We start from the raw sequence: 22,088 nt of genomic DNA, 5'->3' as shown, positions 1-22,088 counted from the left end.
CCTGTTCACCGGAGAAGATGGGGGAACGCATGGTGAGAAGGCGCAATAGGGTTAGAAGATTAGTGTTGTATGGAGTCAAGTCTTGTCTACCATGCTAGACGAGGAGACTATGGTCCCAAAAGGACGGCGACGACGGTGGAAGAAAACAACACGAAGAACAAGGGAAAAGGAAAAACACTTAGGGTTTTGGGCTCTGATACGAAGTTCAGAATCAGAGTTTTGAGGAATGTGACTTGTCATTAATGACAGAGTCAGTCCTCTTTATTTATAATGAGATTACAACCCTAAAAGTGTAGAAAGGTAAAAAAAGATGACGTGGAAAACCTTGTCGCAAGCAAGTTGTGACTGATGGTTACTTACGGCCTAGAACACAAGTTTCCCGATTGAACTTTCTACCATAGATGCTAAGGCAGCATTTGGTAACGTTTCTGTTCTGGGGAACAGTGTTTTTCTGCATAACCATTTTTTCCTGTTTCTGTGCTTAAAAAACGATTGGGAAAATCACGCGTACACCCCTTGTACTTTGCCTTAAGTGCAAATCGACCCAAGGTTTCAAAAACTGAACGTGTATACCCGTTGAACTTTTCAAAACATGCAAAATTAACAGTCTATTAGCTAGAGCACGTTAAGTGATGACGTGGATGCTAAAGTGGACATGAAATGTCTGTTTTACGGCTTTTATCCTTAGATACCCACTAACTTAAGCAATAGGGTGAAGAGATTCCTCCTTCCCAAATCTCTTCCCTTGTTTTTCCGCTCTTGAGGTTTCTCCTCCTCCGGTTTTAATACAAAAACCTGACATTCCTTCGTCCATATCTGAGCTTCTTAGCCTCTCCAATGCTTCTCTTTTCTGATCTTCTGAACTCGAAAGTTGATTCTCTGGAATCCTCGTATATATAATACTCCAAACTAGGGTTTGTTCTCTTTTGTTTTATTGATTCAGTAATCAAACACCAATATAGAATTGAATTTTTTTATTTATTTAAGACTGCTTTCATTTTAGGGGAAAAATTGAAATGGAACTTGGAGGATTTGATGTTCTCGCCTGGTTTTTGTGCATAGAAAGAAAGAGAGCAGGGGAAGGACAAAGAGCATAAAAGCGACCACCGTTCATCGTTGTGGTTGGCGAGCAAACACGCAGTAAGCTTGTTTCTTACTAATTCTTATCACTTTAGCTTCTTAAAAATATGCATTACTATATAACTATGCATTTGATTATCTAATTTGTCACACGGATTCCCTAGCTCCTTGGGTTGAGATGAGATTATGAATTTAATCAAACTTAAGACAGAACCACCAAAGTAGGTACTACGGAGACACCACGCGACGAACAGAAAAAGGGAAACAAAGCTGCTTTTTCTTATGTTCCTTCTCAAAAAAAAAAACATAGCTCCTCCTCCTCCTCTTCCGGTAATGGTCTCTAATCCTTTCCCCCTTCCCCTAAAAAACGGAAGAGAAACCTCAAGATTGGAAGAACAAGGGAAGAGATATGGGAAGAAAGATGGAAGAAGGGGGAATCTTTTCACCCACTGCTTAGGTTAGTGGATATCTAAGGGTAAAACAGACATTTCATGTCCACTTTAGCATCCACGTCATCACTTAATGTGCTCTGGCTAACGGACTGTTAATTTTTCATGTTTTGAAAAGTTCAGGGGGTGTACACGTTCAATTTTTAAAACCTCGGGTCGATTTGCACTTAAGGCAAAGTACAGGGGGTGTACGCATAATTTTTAGTTGCGATAAAGCGCTTTGTAAACCTGCTCCAGAACTATTTCCGAAACAAAAACATAACAAGTTGAAGTTTGGTAAAACCTTTTCAAGAACAGTTTCATTATTGTTATCAATAATTACTACAATGCCATTTTCATCCAATTGTAACCAAATTAAATTATATTAACCCAATTACCTCAATTAACACAATTAATTTTGATCCCATTATCATCAAAATTAATCCAATTAAAACTTAAATCCCATCAATATTAGATTAACAAAATATTATATATGTCCAAATAACTTTAACTACCTTAAAATAATACATATAAAGTTTACATAACAGGCCAAGTGGGTTGTTAAAAATTTCCATCCACTTAATTAAGTTTACTTAATCCTTTCAGAAGTAGCCATCACTCTTCAACTTTGTTTAAAGCCACCTTGGTAAGAATGTAATAATGTAAAATGAAATATTCATTACATAACCATAGTTTGCAACTGTTCAACATACATTAATCCACACCATTCTGTATTCAAATAAAAAAAAAATTTATTTCCAAACCATGCATGAAAGTAAAATTGTTCAACATCCCAAATTAACACTTAAACATTACCAAAGTAACGACAAAACCATAATCATCCAAACCAAAGTTTTTCAAGACCAATTTGTTAACTAATCTAGCATCTCAAGTAGCCAACCCCTTCTTCTCGGAACAACAGTAACAAAAGATTTTCTCCATGCTGGATCATCCCAAATGCGTTTCAGAGCCTTCATGTACACCTCCTTTGAAATGTCATCCATAGAGTCCAACAAACATTGATAGGCTTCTATGCTAGAGTTTAAAGTCACTGGAGGAATATGATCTGCAGTGCATGCAAACGTACTTAAAGTCTTTTCTATCTTCCAATTGCAAAATTTTCAATTGCAGATAAAGACTTTGAGACATCTTTACCCATACTCCGCTTCCTTTTGCCAGTTGGGGTACTATCTGGGTGTCTCTTAACACTCATTGGTTGCTCGTCTACATCCAATGATAGATCCGCTTCCAGTAAACCTGTGGGTATCTGGGTGTTAGGCGTCAATGGCTCAACATCATAGGGATTATCATCATTCATTTTTGGTTCTCCAATATCTGTGGATTGGCTCATTCCTCTACCCCCACGTGCGTAATGCTCACCGAAAATAAATTGCAACTCCGACCAATAAGGTAATCCATTCTTCTTAAACTTGCTCCAACCATGATTTGCCTGAATTTTTAATAAGACATCAAAGTCATATACATAAACCCAAAATTACACTTCGATGGAGAAATTAGGTATATAATCAATTGTTACCTGTATAGCTCTATCCCAAACTTCGTCATCGTTAACTTACACCGCTTAGTGATTGAATTTCAACCAAATCTAGTCGTTTCCAACAATCTCTTGAAGTTACTATTATCTTTCCTCAACTTGCTCATCTTGTTTCGTAATTGGTCCTTAATAAAATTACGACCAATAGCAGCCTCAAAACGGGTTTCGATATCAATCCACCCAGGTTTGTTAATGGTGGTTGCGGTCTTGTTGCCATTCTTTACATTATCAATCATCAAATTGATGAAAATTTTCAATTCATTGGGTGACCAGTATGTAGTATCTGTCCTAGGATTTGAATTACTAGCCATTGTGACCGAAATTGTTCACATAAAATAACTTAGATAATAAACAAATTAATGTCAAATATGAAGTCATAAGGCAAACAAACTAATAGACATTAAAATAAAGAGTACAAAATCCAAGGAACAGAGAGCTTCACATGTTAAGACTTCTTCTGATATCATCCATTGTCCTTTTATTTATAACAACCCCCCCAAAAAAAAAAAAAAAAAAACAGCAGCAACCCATTTGAATTTTGATATTCTTTGGAGTACCGAGTACCTAACAATAATGATACTGGAAAAAACTCCAAAGATAATGCTGCATTTCCACTGCAAATAAGACAGCATCAAGCTACATTAGTGTTACTTGTTTAAGTATGGTTTTGTAAGTGAGGCTCTGCTTCACTATTGACAACAATGACTGTCTAATCCAAAAACCACACAAACAGTGCCCAAAAAAAACAAAAAAAACAGGGGACACGACACACATAACATTCCATTGTTTCATATTCCCCAATCCCAATTGGGTAAAAGAATATATCATAACAAATAGCCCCATTTTGGTCCCTCCCCACTCCACCCCTTCTTATGTGCCTCCTCCATTGTAGAATTAAGAGAATATCCAATTTTGAACAGTTCTAAAACCAACAATCATAATTACTACTCACACGAGAGAGAGAGAGAGAGAGAGAGAGAGAGTATTAAACTGAAATTGATCAAAATTAGAAAGACCCATACGCATCAACTGAATGAAGATAAAATAATATTCATTCCTTGAATTAGAGCAATGCGAGCAGTGGTAATGCTAAATCGCAAATCGAAGGAGTTCAATTCTGAATTAGGCCTAAATTTCATGTGAAACCATGATTCACTTTAACCATTTTCAAAAAATTAATTTACAGAATTTAATAGAAAGAGAAGAAATTCGATACCCAAAAGAGAGGAAAGCAACAAAAATCCCATACCTTGAAGGTCGAGTATGAGTGGAATCGGCAGGGAAGAGCAGCGTTTGGGAAGATTCTTCAAGAATACCCTACAATTTTGAAATTATAACCATTATCACTTACCTACCATATACGTTTGTGAACAAAAACCCTAAAATGTACAGTGATCCAACCAGGGTTTCCATACCTGTGAAGGCAAATTTCTATGCTTCAGATGGAGAATCAGAGATTTCCTCTGCCGGAAATAGGAAATGTCCACCAACAACCGAACGTCGCCTGAAAGGTTCAAGCTCTCCTGAACACTGTTGCTAGGGAGACCGGCAAATCAAGAATGAGAGTGAGAGATAGAGAGAGAGAGAGAGAGAGAGAGAGAGAGAGAGAGAGAGAGAGAGAGAGAGAGAGGAGGTTATCTGCATCAGGAGAGTGATGAGAGAGCAACAGGAGAGTGTCGCCAGAGGCGAAGTTGAAGACGAAGTCCAATGACCTCTCAGGCAAGGTCGAAGATGAAGTCCAGTGTCGCGAGAGGCGAGGTTGAAGATGAAGTTCAGTGACCTCTCTTCAGTTTTATCGGAACGCTGGGTAACAGGTTTGGGTGTTGTTTCATTGAAAAAACTCAGACTTATTTTGCAAAAACAGTTTTTTTGCACACTTTTGCCTCCGGTCTGTGCTAGGGAAACAGAAGAACGGACCAATTTATCAAACATCTTTTGGGTGTTTTTCTGTCCCCACAGCACAGAAGAACAGAAAAACTATTCTTTGGGAGAGTTACCAAACGCAACCTAATCGATTCCTATTTTGTTTCCATCATCCTACCGATCTCATGAATGTTTTCAATGAAGGGTCATGGATAGTATTTGGAAATCTCTTGCTTCTGAAGCAATGGAGAGATGATGGAAACTAGCAGTTCAGATGCTCGGAGCTATGGATTCAGTTCCACTCCATCCCCCTTGACCTCTTAATGTTGGAGTTTGGCCACCAACTTGCAGGGATGATGGTCATACAAGGAAATCAGTTCGGTAGCAGGGTGCACTATCTTAGATGTCGAGTGAACATCGACATCAATAAGTCTCTTCATGCTTCCATCCCGATCGACGATGCATTGGAGCTCGTACTGAAGTTATAGTGAAATATGAGAGGCTCCCCATGTACTGTTACATATGCATTTTTATGGGGCACGAGGAATTCATATGATCTATCCTTTTTGACAAACAGAGTCTGCAATCTCCGGAAGGGGCAATGCCTATAGGAAACGGTCCAAGAGATCAAAGGCATTTCGGACCTCACCTACGTGCCACACCATCGGACGGCAGATTATAAGAGCAAGCTTCTTCACTCTTTTATGCAGAGTCCAAGGTCAGCCGATGAATAAGCCTATAGCAAAATGGATGTTGGTTGAAGCGTGGGTAGTGACCAGAGAATTACTACCATAGCCGGAGAAAAAGAAAACCGTACAGCATACCAGAATCCCTCTCACATAGTTGTCTCCCTACTACATGTATTTTCTTAATTGCACCACTCCCTCTCGTTGTACCATCCCCAATGCATGCGCAATCCCAAGAAATTCGTCCTAAAACTGATCCCTTTCTTAACGATCGAAATGCCAAATCAGCAATTATCCACAACCATTCCCCATCATATCACCTCAATCATATCCCGACTACAACACCTCCCAATAGCACATGACCTATCACCCCTTCTCTTATCAATCCTCCCACACCTCTCAAACATTTCCTTAAATGGACCCCACTCACATAACCACATACCAACCATGTTAAGCCCACCACTCGGCATCCCATCTTACACCCCAGCCTTAAGCCCAATAAATCCAACCATCACAATGTTGGATATGTGTGTCCGCCAAATCCGGTTCAATCCAGTTCGACCCGGTTTATTATGTATTAAATATTTCATACATTTTTGTTTAATATGATCACATGTGATATAAACTTTTTGAGCAATGTATGTCCAGGATCCATAAGAATTATTTTAAATTGGAAGGCACAACTAAGGTTTGGTTTGGGTAGCCCTTATCATATGGTCGTCACATTGGATATGCCTAGACATGTTTGATGTTGGGGTACGAATGCGAGTACACACATGTTGATGTGTGTATTGGCGAAGAATCTTATTTTGTCGATTGCCTCATGTATTACTGCCAGATGTAGGTTTTGGATAGACATGTGTCACCGAGACCCAGTAGCTGAGGGCCTTATTACTGCATGATGTGAGTGTATTCTTTGGTTCACCAATGACTGCAAGAGAACTAAAGTCGATTTTCTGGGAATACGTAAATATTATGTGAGTGAGGGAGTCATTCAAAATGGTCTCCACTACTTGATTGAGGAACATCAAGGGGAGTTAGCCTCTGGATGGTCGGATTTGAATCAAATTCCTGTACTGTTTTGTTAAATGGTTTTTGCAAAACATATTTTCACACAAAATGATAATTTATAATTATGTATTTGATTAAATTGTTTAATCGTGTTTTGTGGATTCCGATTACGTACATAGACGCTCCGATACGAACATGTACCATGGAATGGGGTTTGATAGTACAAGTGTACATGCCCTAGATTCCATGACGATGATGTTGTTTAGTGGAGGGTTACTGTATAAATTGGTATGCAGGGGTATTTTTGGGATTTGCTAATTAATAATTAATTTATTTAAACTAGTATGGCTTAATTCTAATTAATTGAAGGGCTCATTAATGTTTAAATTTATTACATTTTTCCCTTTTAGATTTTGCTTCTTCACTAATTAAAAGTCCATCACTTAAGCCTATTAGGTTTTAAGTCAAATAGGAGAGAGAGTGTGTCAGACTCTCACTGGGAATTCATCTATTTAAACACCAGAGGGGGACGACCAGCCCCTGTGCTTGGGCGAATTTTCCCCCCTCTCTTATTTCTCTCTTCTTTCTCTCTCTCTCTCTCTCTCTCTCTCTTGTGCTCTCTTGCTCTCTTAAGTTTTGAGATCTGGTTTTTTGATTTTGGAAACCCTAGTTTTGGATTTGATCCAGTGTTTTGGAGAAGGAGCTTTGGTTTGACTTGTTGATCTTCTACTGCATCAAGGAGATTCAAGTTTGGGCTTTCTTAAAGAGCTTATTAGGGGAAGAACCATTATCTGTTGGAGGTGAAACACTTGAGGCTCAACAAATTAGCAGATCTTGATGTTTATTTTATGCAGTAAGTATTTTTTTAATTATCTGGTAATCATGGAATGTGAAAAAAAAACCCAAATCGATCTATTTCCACTGCGCATTTGGGTATGGGATGGAAAAGGATGAGTTTTCTCTCTCTTGTGGATCCCATAATTTTCATGGGACAAGAAAGAGAGGGTTTGATATAAATTTTTTATACCAAACTCTAATTGGGTTGCACCAAGGTTCCCATGGGCGACCATGGGAAACCCTAAAATTTAAATAGGGTGTCTACGGGCAACCATGGGCAGCCCTGGGGGTACAGAACCCTAGTATAATGTTTATTGGTTCTCTATGGGCAACCATGGAATTGATCCCATGGCTGTAATTCCCAACACAAAGTGGAACCCAATATCTACCCCATAAACCTGGTTCTAAGCTCACAGCCCCATTACCCAATTAATGAGAACCCAAAAACCCAATTCACCCAACGACCATCAATTTCCCCTAGTAACCAAGTTCCAGAACATCCAACCTCTAGCCCTTTTACTTCCACCCTTTTCCACATCAGTCAATCCCCCACGAACATGCCCAACAAGGAGATCTCCCAGTTACACAGATCAAGGCCTATAAATAGTTCCCACACTTTTTAATCTTCGACTACTCCGAGAACATCCAAACAATGCCTCTCTAGTGCATCTATGCAAATGAAGGCTAAGGCTAAAACATAGAGGAGTATTGAAAGCCTACGAAACTGGAATACTGACCATGCCCAAGATGAGAACCATTTTTTAATAGTGGAACCTAAGGACTCTATCATTGCACAAATCCACAGAGAGCAATGAGAATTGCAAGTTGGAAATGTAAAGGACTAGGGAGGCCTCTAATAGTTCGTTCGCTACTCAACCTCTCCAAAACAGAACACCCAAATTTGAAATTCTTAATGGAAACAAGAAGCAAGGATTCAATGATGGAAGTTATCTCCAAAAAACTAGGCATGAGTCGTGTATTTTTGGTCCTTCCTGTTGGATCAGCAGGTGGCCTCTCTTTATTGTGGAAAGATTCAATCACAACGACCATATTTTACTCGGACTCTAAAATTCTTGATTGCAGGGTCTCCTCGTCAAAGTTCAGCAGTTTCTTTTTAACAGGAGTTTATGGTGATCCCATCCGAGCTAATAGACAAAAGGTCTGGGATACCATCATAAGTCTGAATCAAGGTAGATTGGAAAGTTGGGTTCTTCGGAGATTTGTAAAGAGCCAAGAACCCAACTTTCCAATCTACCTTGATTCAGGCATAAACTCTTTTCTCTTATGGCATAAAAAAGACGGGGGAATTGTAGAGAGCCAATATGTGTTTAATTTTTGGAACATGGTGAACTCATGTCAACTTCTTGATCTTGGCGCTTAAGGTCCGGTTTATACGTGGAGAAACAAATTGTTGGGCTTGGCAAATATTAGAGTTCGTCTAGATAGAGCCTTTTCCAACATCGCATGGAGACTCAGTTTTGTAGAAGCTACTATCTTTACTAAAGTATCTTTGGCATTAGACCATACCCCTATTATTATTGATATTGATCGCTGATCGAGTAGGGATCAAGGGCTTTCAGGTTCCACTCCATGTGGCTGCGACATGATGATTGCAAACGGGTTGTGACTGATACATGGACTGGTAACTCTCAAACTGACCTGAGTAAAATTATCTACTGTAAATTAAAGGGCTATGAGAACAAGTTGAAGGAATGGGACAAGAGTACCTTTGTACACATGCCAAAGAACAATTCATAAGTTGAAAGAGGAACTTACAGATCTCCAGAATCTTTCATCACCAACGACTTCCCAACTTTTTTTTTTTTAACCCGAATATTATCTGGGACTCGGGGAAGCCCCTTGAATTTTATTAATTAAAGTAGATAAATAATAGGCAAATACAAGGGGGGACATAGCTGCCATATCCCAACCCAATGGAGAAACTTCTCTCAAACACTCATAAACCCCAACCCTTACAACAAAAACTTGAAAAGAAACAAAACAATGAACCTACTTTCTAAGGACCGGAAGACCAGTATTGTCTTCCCAAAGAATCTGCCGAAGCTCCCTTGGGGGCTCTTCCCCAAATTGGATAACCTTATTGGAATTTGTATCACAAGCTAACTTTGCCAGCCAATCTTCCGCTCAATTACTTTCCCAATATGCAAACGTGACGGAGGGCCGAGTAGAATTACATAACTTTATGATTTCCTGAAACTAATACCACCCCTTCCAAAGATTACACTTACTCTAATTGACCATTCTAGCTGTCATAACCGGATTAGAGTTAACCACCAAATCCGACAAGCTAAGGTAAAAACATAATTTTAACCCATCCCGCGAGGCCCTTAATTCATCCATAGAATTTGTGCATTCCCCATAGAAGTTAGAGAAAGCTACTAAAATGACCCCCTCTTGGTTCCTAACAACTTCTCCTCCACCACCTAAGCCTGGATTACCTTTGCAAGTACTGTTAACATTTAGTGACTTCCTAGGTTAGAGAAAATGAAATCTCAAAATGTCTCGAAGACCTTCTTGCTTGCAAAGAAGAGTTTTGGCTCCAAAATTCTCGTGTTGATTGGCTAAGGGGAGGAAATATGAACACAACCTATTTCTATGCATCCACAGTTCAACGAAGGAATCAAAATCATATCTTAAAGCTTAAACTTTAATCTAGGGAGTAGTCAGAAGTTGAACATGAGATACATAAGGTGGAATATCACTATTACTCGATTTTCAAATTTGAAGGCGTTGACGACATTTCTTTGACCAAAGTTATTGATTCAGTCCAACCACAGGTGCTGGAAGAAGACAACAAGATGCTCAGTGCCATTCCTTCTTTGGAGGAGACTAAGAAGGCATTATTTTCTATGGGACCCCTCAAATCTCCGGGTATGGATGGTTTTCCCCCCTCTCTTTTCCAAATATTTTGGGAATTAACATATGTAGACCTCTATGGCTTTGTGGTTAGTATCTTTTCTACAGGTTACATCTCTTTTGTCTACAATGAGACCCTAATATGCCTAATTCCCAAAATCGAAAACCCAGAGTCGATTGAGAAGTACTATCCAATCAATTTGTGCAGAGTGGATATGAAAGTAGTTACAAAAATCTTAGCATTGCGCCTGAAATCAATTTTGTCTCATATTATAGCTCCATCACCATCGACCTTCGTCCCAGACCGTTGGATTTCAGACAACATTTTCATGGCCCATGAGATCTTCCATTATGTGAAAAGGTAAAAGAACGAAAAAAAGAAGTGTATCATCATCAAGTTGGACATGAAAAAGGCTTACTATAGGATTGAGTGGACTTTCATCGAGAAACTCCTATCTAAACTTGGGTTCAAAAGAAGGTTTGTTTCCCTCATTATGGCATGCATCAACTTTGTGTGGCTAAATGGGAAGATAAGGAGACCCACTTTCCTCAGCTCTCTTCATTATTTGTGCTCAAGCCTTTAGTAGCCTTCTTAACCAAGCTAATATTTATAGTTAGATTCATGGAATCAAGGTTCAAAATCATACTCAACCAATATCCCACCTTCTCTTCTCCGAGACCTATCTACAAGAAATCTAAAACCTGAAGGAATGTGTGGATATATATTGCTGAGCCAGTGGTCAAGCCATTAACATGAAAAGTCCAGCCTCATTTTCAGCCCAAATACCCCTTCTAAAGTGAAAATGTGGTTCTCTAGAATCATAAAGATTTCTTATGGGGATGGGCCTTTGAAATATCCAGGTCTTCCTATAGTTTTGGGCACCAACAAAGATGACTTATTCCATGAAACTAATGACAGAGCCACCAAAAAGATGCATGGCTGGACAAAAAAACTCTCTTATTCTTGTTGGCCATGAGGTGCTCCTTAAGTCAGTCATTCTCCCTACTTCAAATTTTGTAGCAAGCCACTTCAAGTTACCTTAATCTCACCATGATCACATTCGTAAGGAGGCGTCCAACTTTTATTGGGGAGGTAAAGAAGAGCTTCATAAAACCCATTGGATCTCTTGGAATAACCTATGTCACTCTAAGGAATGGGGGCCAAGGATTCTAGGAATTATCCCTTTAAAACAAAGCTCTGTTAGCCAAGGCAGCATGAAACTTGTTGTGCTATGCTTGGAAGCTAGCTGGAGTGTGGTTGTATGAGGGCACATGATCCTCTTACACACTCCCAATCCCCACCAGAAATTGATTCCATCGAGGTTTGGGTAAAAATGGCCAAACCCTAACTATAGGATTTCGATTGGAGATTTGATCGTATCTCCGGTTTCAACCGGTGAAACTCGATGTCGTTAGGTTTAAAATATAGGCGGAGCAATCCCCTACCATCTCTATTGAACGAAAATGGCCCAAACAAGATGCCGAACGAAGCCTAATTGAAAAACCTATTCATAGACTGCCTACCGATAGAACCCACTGGTAGAAGTCCAGTTCAGCCGCCTGGTAAAATTTGGGATCTGAAGCTCCTGCTTCAAGTACCGACAGAAGTACTAATGGTCAATCGGCCGAATCCTAATCAACCACCTACTTCTATTGCCTGGTTTCCAGAGTTGAGCTTGACTCTGTCCTTTCGGGAATTCTTTGGACATATCTCCAACACTTAGTCTAACTTAATGTACACCTAATTAGGTCAGAGACAATGGAATGGTGAGGCGTATCAGGGATTTTATCGAGCTTTGACTTTGGGATTGAATCTCCTAATTATTGGATAAGGTGAGTGGGTGTGATTTGATTTATTTTGGGAGTGATTTGCATTTTAATTATTTGTGTGATACATGCATGCATGCTTAGTTAATTTCTAATAACAACTATGTATGCTTGGTTATCAATCTCACAATGTATGTTAAAACACTTTGATATTTGATTGTGGAAATGTGTTTTGGAAATGGGATACAGTGTGACCGAGGTGGATTTCAGTACCTTGATCGCCATACTGGTAAGATGATCATGTGCATCATGTGCATTAGATGTAGGCTTGGAAATGGGTTGTAGTGTGGATGTGGTTCATTCCGTATTCGCCATATTAACTGTATTTAAATTCTATAATTGATGCATTAGGCTATGGAAATGGGTTGCGGCGAGGCCGATGGAGATTTCGGTGCGGTATTCGTCGTACTTATTGTATATGCATATGCATGTGTCACTGTTATGATGCATTTGCATTTGTAGTGCTAGTGTATTGTTTATCCATGATATGGGACTCAGATTTATTACATACTTGCATAACATCTATCACATAGATTGAATGATGGTTAGGATGATTACCCCGTGCTACGACCCTTGCCAACAAGGGTTTACGTGTTGGATAATCCACTCAGATGACCGGTGTGATCGAATAAGGTACCGGGACCGACAGATTTCCAAGTTTGAACTGAAACCAGGGCTATTACTGGGAGATGAGGCACTTACCGGTCCAGGGGATACCGCCTATGTTGCAGTAGAATGTTTACCAGAGACTTAGACATTGATTGTTAGGTGGATAATAATCATATGAACTCACTGCACTGCATCATGAACTATGTATATACTTGCATGCCCCCATCCCTCATTGAGCTTAGAAAAGTTCACTCCACGTGGATACCCGTTTTAGACTGTGATGTAAGTCTTTTTGAGCCAGTGGGCACCGATGCTTCTTCCGTTGCTGCTGTCTACGATGATGGTTGGTGGACTCCAAAGCCCGAGGGAAATGGAGTTGATTGTGACTGTGATGCGTGTGCTTTCGGGTACAATGACTGAGGATGTGGCCTCTATCTCGTATTTATGATACATTATATTTTGAAATATATCGAGGACACGGTCCAACCTTCTTTTGATCATCTGTTCTTTTGATTTAATACTTGATGTAGATATTACACATGACTTGTTGTGGATATGGATAAAATGTAAGCTTGTTACTATAATTATATATATAACATAGTAGATTCCAGTGTCAAATTTACTGTTATATTTTTATCTTCTGCTGCTTAGATTGTCGATTATTGTTGTGGATTGTGATGTTAATTTATTGCATCTGAGATCCTAGAATTTCAATAGGATGATGGTAAGCATCCTAGTCACATTCCCTGAGTTTCTGGGTGCGGGGTGTAACAAATGTAGTCCCATGTTCTAAAGCTGGTGAGGGATAGCATCTTGACCTTTCTGCAATTCTACAAATCTAGAGTCCACTTGAGTGAAGAAATCATTTTGATTGTTCTTCAAGACTTCAAGGCGAGAGTCTATTCAGCCAAAGTGCCCATCAAAGTCATAAAGATTTTTAAAAATAGATTCTTCAAAATTTAGAAAGTCTTGGTACCAACTAGTAGGAGGTGGAGTAGACTATTCAGAGTGAGAAGGATGAGATGGGTGTGATCCTTCAACAGCTTCTTCTACCCTGATGTCCTATTATTCTCCAATTAAGCGCATCTTTCTGAGGCTTGAACGGTTCATTGGAATAGGATCAAAAACTTGCAACTCATCATTGAGATTCACTATGAAGTAATTAAAGAATATGGTGAGAAGCCGACCATAAGGAAGACAACCTATGCAATACTTATTTCTTCCTGCCTCCATATATTTCAGAATTATTTATGGGAGTCTGACTTGGCCACCAACACATGAGCACTAGGTAAGAAATGCTTGAAATGGTAGGACATCATCTCTCTCCGTTTCTAGGAATCACATTGTGTTGGATGATTAAGTTAGTATTTTGGCCAGTGGGTTGAGGTCTCTTGTTTGACACCTTTGTGGGTGTATTTGTAGTCAATCATGATTGCTCGATACACTATCTCACTTCTAGTTCATTTAATGTAGGCCATTACGATTGCTGGCTGCATACAACTTTTGCCTATTTAAGAACGTTAATAGGGTGAGTATGGTGTGCTGCCCTTATACCCAGACACATGGGCGGACGAAATAAAAACCACACCCCCATGGAAAAGCAAAATTTTCCAATAGTATGGCGGTCATTTCCTCCACCCCTTTGTTTGGGTGCAGGGCAGCGTAGCGCATGTACATGTAATTTTCTTATTCCCTTATATATAAAATGTTTTTTTTTCCTAAAAAAAGAAAAAATATTTTTTGGGGCTCACCCTTGAATTTAGGCTGTGGGATTTCCGCCTTTCCCAAGTATTTTATCGTGAAAGGGTAACACGTGCATCAAGTGCGAGTCTATAGTCTATTTTTCACATATGAAAATTTTAAATGAGACCCATTATCTATTTGATCAGATGCATATAAGATGCAACATGTGGCAAGATCTCTTTCAAAATTCAAAACACTTGTCGTGTGGCTAGACAGCCAAAAGTTCCCTCCTCGAATATTCCATACGAGATTCCACTATGGCTCACCTCAGTAATTCAATTAAGTAAAAAAGGGTATTTCAGTAATATCAATTACATCAACGGCAGATCTTATAATGTTACGTAAAAACAGATCTCGACCGTTGGATCTCTCACATAATTTTAGTCCCATCAACGTCAATAAAAGCACCCCTGAAAATTAAAAACCGTTTACGAAATTCGAAGTCGAAGCAGCTGACGCTTCGGGGTAGGAGAAAAGAATCAAAACTCATAAGCAACCGCCATTATGTTAGGGTTTAGCAGTTGAGTTGTGGAAGAAGCTTTGAGCTAAGTTTTTTTTGTTGAGATCAGGAATGGCGCAAGGCAAGAGATCTACGGGGGTCGTGAAATGGTTTAATGGGCAGAAGGGTTTTGGTTTCATTGCTCCTGACGATGGTAGCGACGATCTTTTCGTCCATCAAACATCGATCCGTACTGATGGGTTCAGGACTCTATCGGACGGTGAGCAGGTCGAATTCGAGATCGAACGCGGTGATGATGGACGAACGAAGGCTGTAGATGTGACTGGACTGAACGGATCTGATGTCTCCGGCGGTGCTGGTGGTGGTGGTGGTGGACGTGGGTTTTCTGGCGGAAGAGGGAGGGGCTCTTACGGCAGTTATGGTGCTGGGTTTGGGAGAGGATGGAGGAGTGGTGGCAGAGGAGGGAGGTCCGGTGGAGGTTATGGAGGTGGCGGTGCTAGTTATGGTGGTGGCGGCGGTGGCGCGTGCTATAATTGTGGGCAGACTGGTCACTTGGCGAGGGAGTGTAATCAGGGAAGTGGAGGTGGGAGATATGGTGGCGGCGGTGATTATTCAGGTGGTGGCGGTTATTCTGGTGGTGGTGGTGGTGGTTATTCCGGTGGTGGCGGGGGTTGTTATAACTGTGGTGAGCAAGGGCATTTTGCGAGGGAATGTCCGAACGGCCAGAGATAAGATCATGAGAATTAGGTCGTTTTCTTGGTTGATTTTCTGGGTTTGGTAGTTTGGTATTAGTGATGTTGATTTGGTTATAGTTTTGTTTCTTGTTTGTGAATTTTCTATCTAATCTGTTGGGGAAAATGGTTTGTGGGAAATGTGCAGAGAAGTGTTTCTCAGGCTATCAGAACGTCGGTTCCATTGCCAATTTTGCTGCTGTTCTTTTTTTTTTTTTTGGGGGGGGGGGTGTTTGATTCTCATGTTTTTGCTGCATATTCTGGAACAAATTCTTACAGAAGATATATAATCTTCTCACTTATTCTTTTCTGGAAGGATCTCTATTACTTGTTAATGAAATCCCCTTTAATGATCTTGTTTTGGATGCAATTCATTGCCATTGCTGTTTCTGTTTTATGCGATCCTTTTCAATTCCTGGACTTTTGTGATGGTTCATTTCACTTTTAGGTAGTTTGATAGCACATCCTTTGCATGTTAATTCGTTATTGTCATTAAAACATTGCTGTGGTTAGCTTCTTAACTATCATTCATGTCCTTTGATATTTTGTTCCATATGTTGAACTTTCTGATAGTGGTCTCACGTTCTTATCTTCTGAGAGCGGGGGGAGCCACTCGGTCAATTCATTATCCTAATCTTAATATGCGGATTAAATTATCTTCTTGGTCATTGTTTCAACTCTTTTGTCTGGAACAAATATATAACTTATTGTCAATGTTTTCCTTTGTTTCATATTATATAATAATAAAAAAAACATGAGTGTGAAAGCCAATTGCAAGAAATTCGTCTACTGTGTGGAGGGTTTTGCAATGTGGATAAGCTCCTCCAGCCGAATATGTGATGGATTTTATCTTTACTTAGGTAGGGTAAGGATGCAAATTAGTCAAAAGTTCCTTTATTTTGTTGGGTTTGGATATATTATCTGGTGGAGCTTGAACCAGAAGCTGCCTTATCCTACTTGGATAAATTATCTGGATGTCTTCTTTGGGGATCAAATGGTCTTTACCTGTTGGCATTGACCTCAAATTACTTGTTGGCCTTTCTTTCTGTACTGAACTTGAAAGTACTTTCTTATCCTATGACAACCCTATCTTATTTTCAAAGTCCTTGCTTTTCTTCCATATCTTCCAACATATTTTCTCTTAGATTGGTGATAGAAAATAAAAATGACATGAAAATATTTATCCAATGAGTGATGAAATTTTTAAACAATGGATTGCAGTCAGTACTTGTATCTCTTGTGGTCACGTGAGTTCTTTGTGAAATCATTTCAGCAGTTAACAGTACACTCTCTCTCACAGAATTATGTTGTACGTATGCTTATGGCTTGAGGTTGGTTTTTATTCTCTCTCTCTCTCTCTCTCTCCCTCTGTTTTTAATATCTCTTTCGTTTATTGAAGGTCACAAAGATTTCTAGAATATTATTCTTCTTCACAAGCAGTGTACATGTGACACCCAATGGTGGTTTGGGACTTCCACCTTTGTTCTGGTGCAACATTGAATGATGATAATGTTTATTAATTATTAAGAGCAGATGAACAAGAAAGGATATTTGAACTTTGTTTTCTATTGAGCTTATGATTCATTTTTCATATATTTGGTCATTCTTGAAGCCTGACTATTCTCTGGAACCTCAACTTCAGCTGTCCACATGCCAGCTAATAACTCCATTTATGATCTTCATGCCTTTGAAATGGCTGCAGAATCTTTGGGTTACCTGGCAATTCAAGAATACCAATGCTATGTTGGTGCCTTGCTCTGAGAGGTATGCATGCAATTGCTACTTATATTTTTTTGGTGTATTTAATAATTTTACTTTATTGAAAGAGTAATATACCTACACTACACAGTTTTCACTTTAGAATCGTGGCTCATTATGTCTTGTCTGTACCATCTTCTGTTTGTACTGTCTCGTGGTAAACATCAATTTGTGTACCATCTTCTGTAACTAGATCTTCAAGGGGGTCACTTGGTAAACAAAAAGGCTAAGGTCACAAAGGGAAATAAGAGAGAACTCAGCGTTGATTGCAGTAGAACATCTCACAGCAGATGATGATTTGGGGAACAAGAACTTCGGAGTGAACTCAACTGTGACAGTGAAGCATATGTCCAGGATTTCAGAGCAATATACCGACAGGGGAGAACAAGGGAGCAAAGAGAGAGAAGAAAGAATATCAAATGGTAGGGAACAAGAAAAGTTAAAAGATCACCGGAGGGGAGAAGAACTGAATTGATGAAGAGTAAGGGGAAAAGAAAGGATGAAGAAAACCACTGCTTTGCCGTCATACCACACTGGTAACAATTCACTGCCTTCCATAGTCGGATTACTTAGGAAAGAAATCTACTCAACTATGAAGTTAAATCAAAATAGGAAACTGAACTTGAAACAACTCTTACGTAGAACTAGTCCGACCAAAAGAAAATGCATTTACAAAGATATCCCCAAGTATCTCATAAACCCCTTCAAACCTTTCTTGGTCCAAAAACTTGGGTTTGGCTGGTTTCGTTGGGACTTGGGTTTCCAAATCCTGTCATATCGGTCCAACCGCTCTAGAGCCACTTAATGAATCTTCTGTTTGTACTGACCTTGGGTAAACATTAAGTTATTCACTTCTTTATTGCCTTTGGCTTCTGTCTTACCTCACTGATATCCTTATGTTGGCGTACTGTCATACTTCTCAAAATTGAGGGAATGTTGGGGGTGAAGACCTCAATTCATTGACTCTTGCATAAGCCATTGATTTGAATCTTTTTTCATTTCTTTTAGAGCAGTCACTGCTTTGGGTTGTGTTAGTTCTTAGCCCAGAGCCAATGACTATACACTTCTATGGACTGGTGTCATGATTGTTCTTGGGACAGTTGTAACATTCCATTAAGGCCTTCGCATTCATTCTTTATAATGTTAATAAACAAAGTAGTAGTTTTATCATTCCTGATCCCCTATGGAGTTCCATTCTTGTTAATCCTGTGTTTTAGGATTTCTTCATGCTAACCAACCTCCCACCAAACCCCCCCTCCAAAATTTCTTTAAAGAACCAAAAACTAATTGTTGGGAGATGGAAAATATTGATTTATTGAATTATCATGGAAATCATGTAAATTTGTGGATTTTATGAGGTGAAGAAGCTTGCCTTGAAATTTTGTAGTTGGCGCATTGAGACCACAGATTAGGGTATAATACAATAATACAGGTAGAAAGTAGGAAAACTAGACTTACTGGGCCTACAGTATGGGTAGAAAGTAGGAAAACTAGATGTACTTAGTTTAGTTAGAGTTTTGTTTTGAGTTTAATTTCTTTATTCTTAGTCAATTTTGGTTACCTTAATAGTTAAGGATAGGGTTAGGCCTTTCTTTTTTAGTGTCTAATTCTAGTCTTCTATATAAGTTTCAAGTGAGGCAAGCATTGTACACGAATTTGATTAATGAATATTTGCTCGAGCCATTGTGAAATCCTGAGATAGGATGGGTGAGATGCCTAGGGTGAAAATAGCCAACCCCAACCTTTCCCCACCATTGGTTCTTGATTCCAAACCATAATTTCTGTTAAATTGAGTTCAAGAGTGCTACAAGCTTCTAAGAGTTTCTTTACATCTACAATATATAATGCAACTGCAGCTCGATTGGCTTCAACAGGTTATTAATATTGTGGTATTCTTTCTTTTGGTTATCTTTTGGGATCTCATCATTTTTTTCAAACCAAGCTGAGATCCCATTGTTTTGTTATTATCGGACTGATCTTTTGATTGGAAATGTTCTTCATTTTAGATAATGAAACCATTCCATAACTAAAAACCCAAAGAAATACTACTTTTCTGAGATATATGGTTCATTCCTGTCTCTTAAGTCCGAAGTTTTCTATTTGATCCTGCCTGGGATTAGACCTATTTTGGTATGCTCCTCTCCGATTCTGTTATACTGTTGCACTATTTATCAATTCTGTTTATCTGTTAATAATGTATTTGTTCTCGGTATTTACATTGTACTACAACCTAGTGTGTCACCTTCATTAGCAGATTCAACTATCTTAATCGTAGAACTAGGAAATGATATTAAACAGTAGATATTCATATGGTTTGAGGTATCAGTATTGTATCGGCTGTTGTGTACTGGTTTTGCAAATGACCGATCGTGATACACTGTTGATATTGTATCGCTGATGGTACGGACAAGGGGTAATAAAATGGTCAAAAACTCATTTTTAAAGGAAAATCAAGGAGGGGGAGGGGATGCAAATGCTAACGATACGGCCGATCTGTGCTGATATCAATCTGATATCATTTCGGTTATTGGGTTGACCGAGATCTGTTTTGATACTGTGCATTAAAAGTATCGATATTCATAAATCTGATGCAAGGAAGTATTGTGAGGGGCTGGATAGTTTAGACAAGGTCAGTCCTGTGTTGCTTTTTATGGGTTTTGCATTGTTGATTAGCATCATCAACTGTGTTACCTTTAACTTGTATTTGTTTGACATCAGACTATCAACTTGTTTGTGCTTCTTGCATTATTATTTGTATTTATTTTTTAATGTTGGTCATCTTTGAGCTTGTAATCTGCCTTTTTTTCTGCAATGTTAATTTGAATCAAAATTTTGTTTTTTGGTGAAACAAATATTTCATTAAAACTATGAAAGAACAAATTTGCATTAATCCATTACATATGACTTCAGTTTTTCTTTCCTAGCCGTACTCGCGGTTCAATTTTGCTAGTCCAATATGGTCTAATGGAGCAATTCACTTTACTATGACATTTTTACCCTCTCAGGTCTTTTTGTTCAATTGAATGGAAGGGTAATGCTTGTAAAATCACATTTAAAAACCACCAAACCTCTTGGATTCGGGCTCCGACTTCCTCTGCATCTCTTTCTAGTAAAGAGAAGTAGCCATGGTTGTTGGTTGTCAACAGAAGAGTAGCATTTCGTCCCACTTGGTCATCTTCACTTCCTCTTTCAGTTAGTTCCAAGGTTTCAAGTTTAACCATCAAGAGCCCAAGGCGTTCAATTGTGTTTTCCCACCCATTCGATAGACTGGCCGTCTCTCCCCTTCTCTACTCCTCTCAGCACCGTTGTACGGTAATCGGACTCTCTGTAAACAAGCCACTGCTAGGATTTTGGGTTTGATCTAACTAAACGTCGCCTAGAACATTGGAGTTCAATTTTGGGTATGTTATTTCCCAAAATGAGTCGATCTCTTCGACCATAGATTCAGGCGACACTCTTGTTGAGCATCTTGATAGACCTCCATGATGATGGAGGTTTGCTTCTGCAACCTCTACAATTTGTGCTATTTGGGTTCCGAGTGGGATTAAGGAAAGAAAGAGACCAGGATTGCGAATCAGCTCCATCTTTTTCTGCAGATAGCAAGCGGAGCTGAGGTTTCGTGCTGGCTATGGGAGGGAAAGGGGAAGAAAAAAAGAAGACAAAGCATAGCCAATACCATGTTTGTAAATGTGAAATTATGTTTTTACCCGTCTTCTTTACTTACAGATCAATACAAAAGTAAGATTAAGAAAAAAAAAATAGTGGAACATTTCATTTCACTGTCTGTAGTGACATATCGAAGGGCCCTTGTTTTAATTATAGAAACTTTAGGAAGTAGTTTAATTACACATTTGTTGTTCCACAGAATTGTGAAAAATCTCTCGAAGGCCAGGTCCCTTTAGGCCTTTATAACCCTTTTGCTTCTAATGTTCTTACTCTTTAAAGTCCTTCGAGGATGGCTTGGGCCTTTGCTTCCTGATCACAACCGGCATAGCCATGGTCTGCGGAGATAACAATAAAAGATTTGACATAAGTAGGCTTGTAAACGGATTGGATTCGGCTTGGATGTAATAGGATTCAGATATTTCCTGGTCGAATATGGATACCTCTAAACGGATTCGGATGGATTCGAATGCGGATCGAATTCGGATTTTCGACCATACGTTTACTCCTCTGCCTTGTGTAACCCGAACCTTCCCCTCCTTAGTGGATACAATTCACTCTCAATCTATAGTTTTGGATAATGATTTTCTTTTCCTCATATTCTAGAACCTATTGAATCTTCAAAAACCCTCAAGATTGTTATTTACTTAATTTTTTATAATTAAGCATTTGGATTCGGATTTTTTTCGGGATATCTTTAATCGAATACGGATGCCCCTAAACGGATACGGATGTGGATCGAATTCGGATTTTCGGTTATCCATTTACAGCCGTAGTCATAAGCAATAATTGAGCTCCAACCTGTATTACCTTGATCTGTTAAATTTTTTTAGATCAACTTAATGTTAGTAGAATCAATACATGACATCATACTATGATTTTTTTTCCAAGGATATGTTTTGTTGATTACAACTAGCATTATTCTTACTACTAATTAATGTTTGAGCCCTAACAGATTTG

At 39.0% G+C, this 22,088-nt stretch overlaps 1 protein-coding gene across 2 annotated transcripts; it reads left to right on the top strand.

The window, feature by feature from the left end:
- The first annotated feature begins 4,030 nt into the window (after positions 1-4,030).
- On the top strand, positions 4,031-16,077 carry LOC122660815 (glycine-rich protein 2-like). Of its 2 annotated transcripts, XM_043856055.1 has the most exons (3): positions 4,031-4,045; positions 14,966-15,571; positions 15,620-16,077. In XM_043856055.1, exons 2-3 carry the CDS (start codon positions 15,088-15,090, stop codon positions 15,706-15,708), a joined length of 573 nt encoding a protein of 190 aa, XP_043711990.1. In that variant the 5' UTR covers positions 4,031-4,045; positions 14,966-15,087; the 3' UTR covers positions 15,709-16,077. The 2 variants fall into 2 exon arrangements, with proteins under 2 accessions (XP_043711990.1, XP_043711989.1); XM_043856054.1 differs by having other exon boundaries at positions 14,966-16,077.
- The last annotated feature ends 6,011 nt before the right edge of the window (positions 16,078-22,088 follow it).

Source organism: Telopea speciosissima, chromosome 5, assembly GCF_018873765.1.
Source record: "Telopea speciosissima isolate NSW1024214 ecotype Mountain lineage chromosome 5, Tspe_v1, whole genome shotgun sequence".
Classification (NCBI taxonomy): Eukaryota; Viridiplantae; Streptophyta; class Magnoliopsida; order Proteales; family Proteaceae; genus Telopea; species Telopea speciosissima.
Note: the sequence above shows the minus strand (reverse complement) of the source record. Positions and strands in the feature narration are given on the sequence as shown.

Coding starts and splice junctions, on each gene's coding strand:
- LOC122660815 (XM_043856054.1), top strand. CDS start 15,088: ATGGCGCAAGGCAAGAGATCTACGGGGGTCGTGAAATGGTTTAATGGG.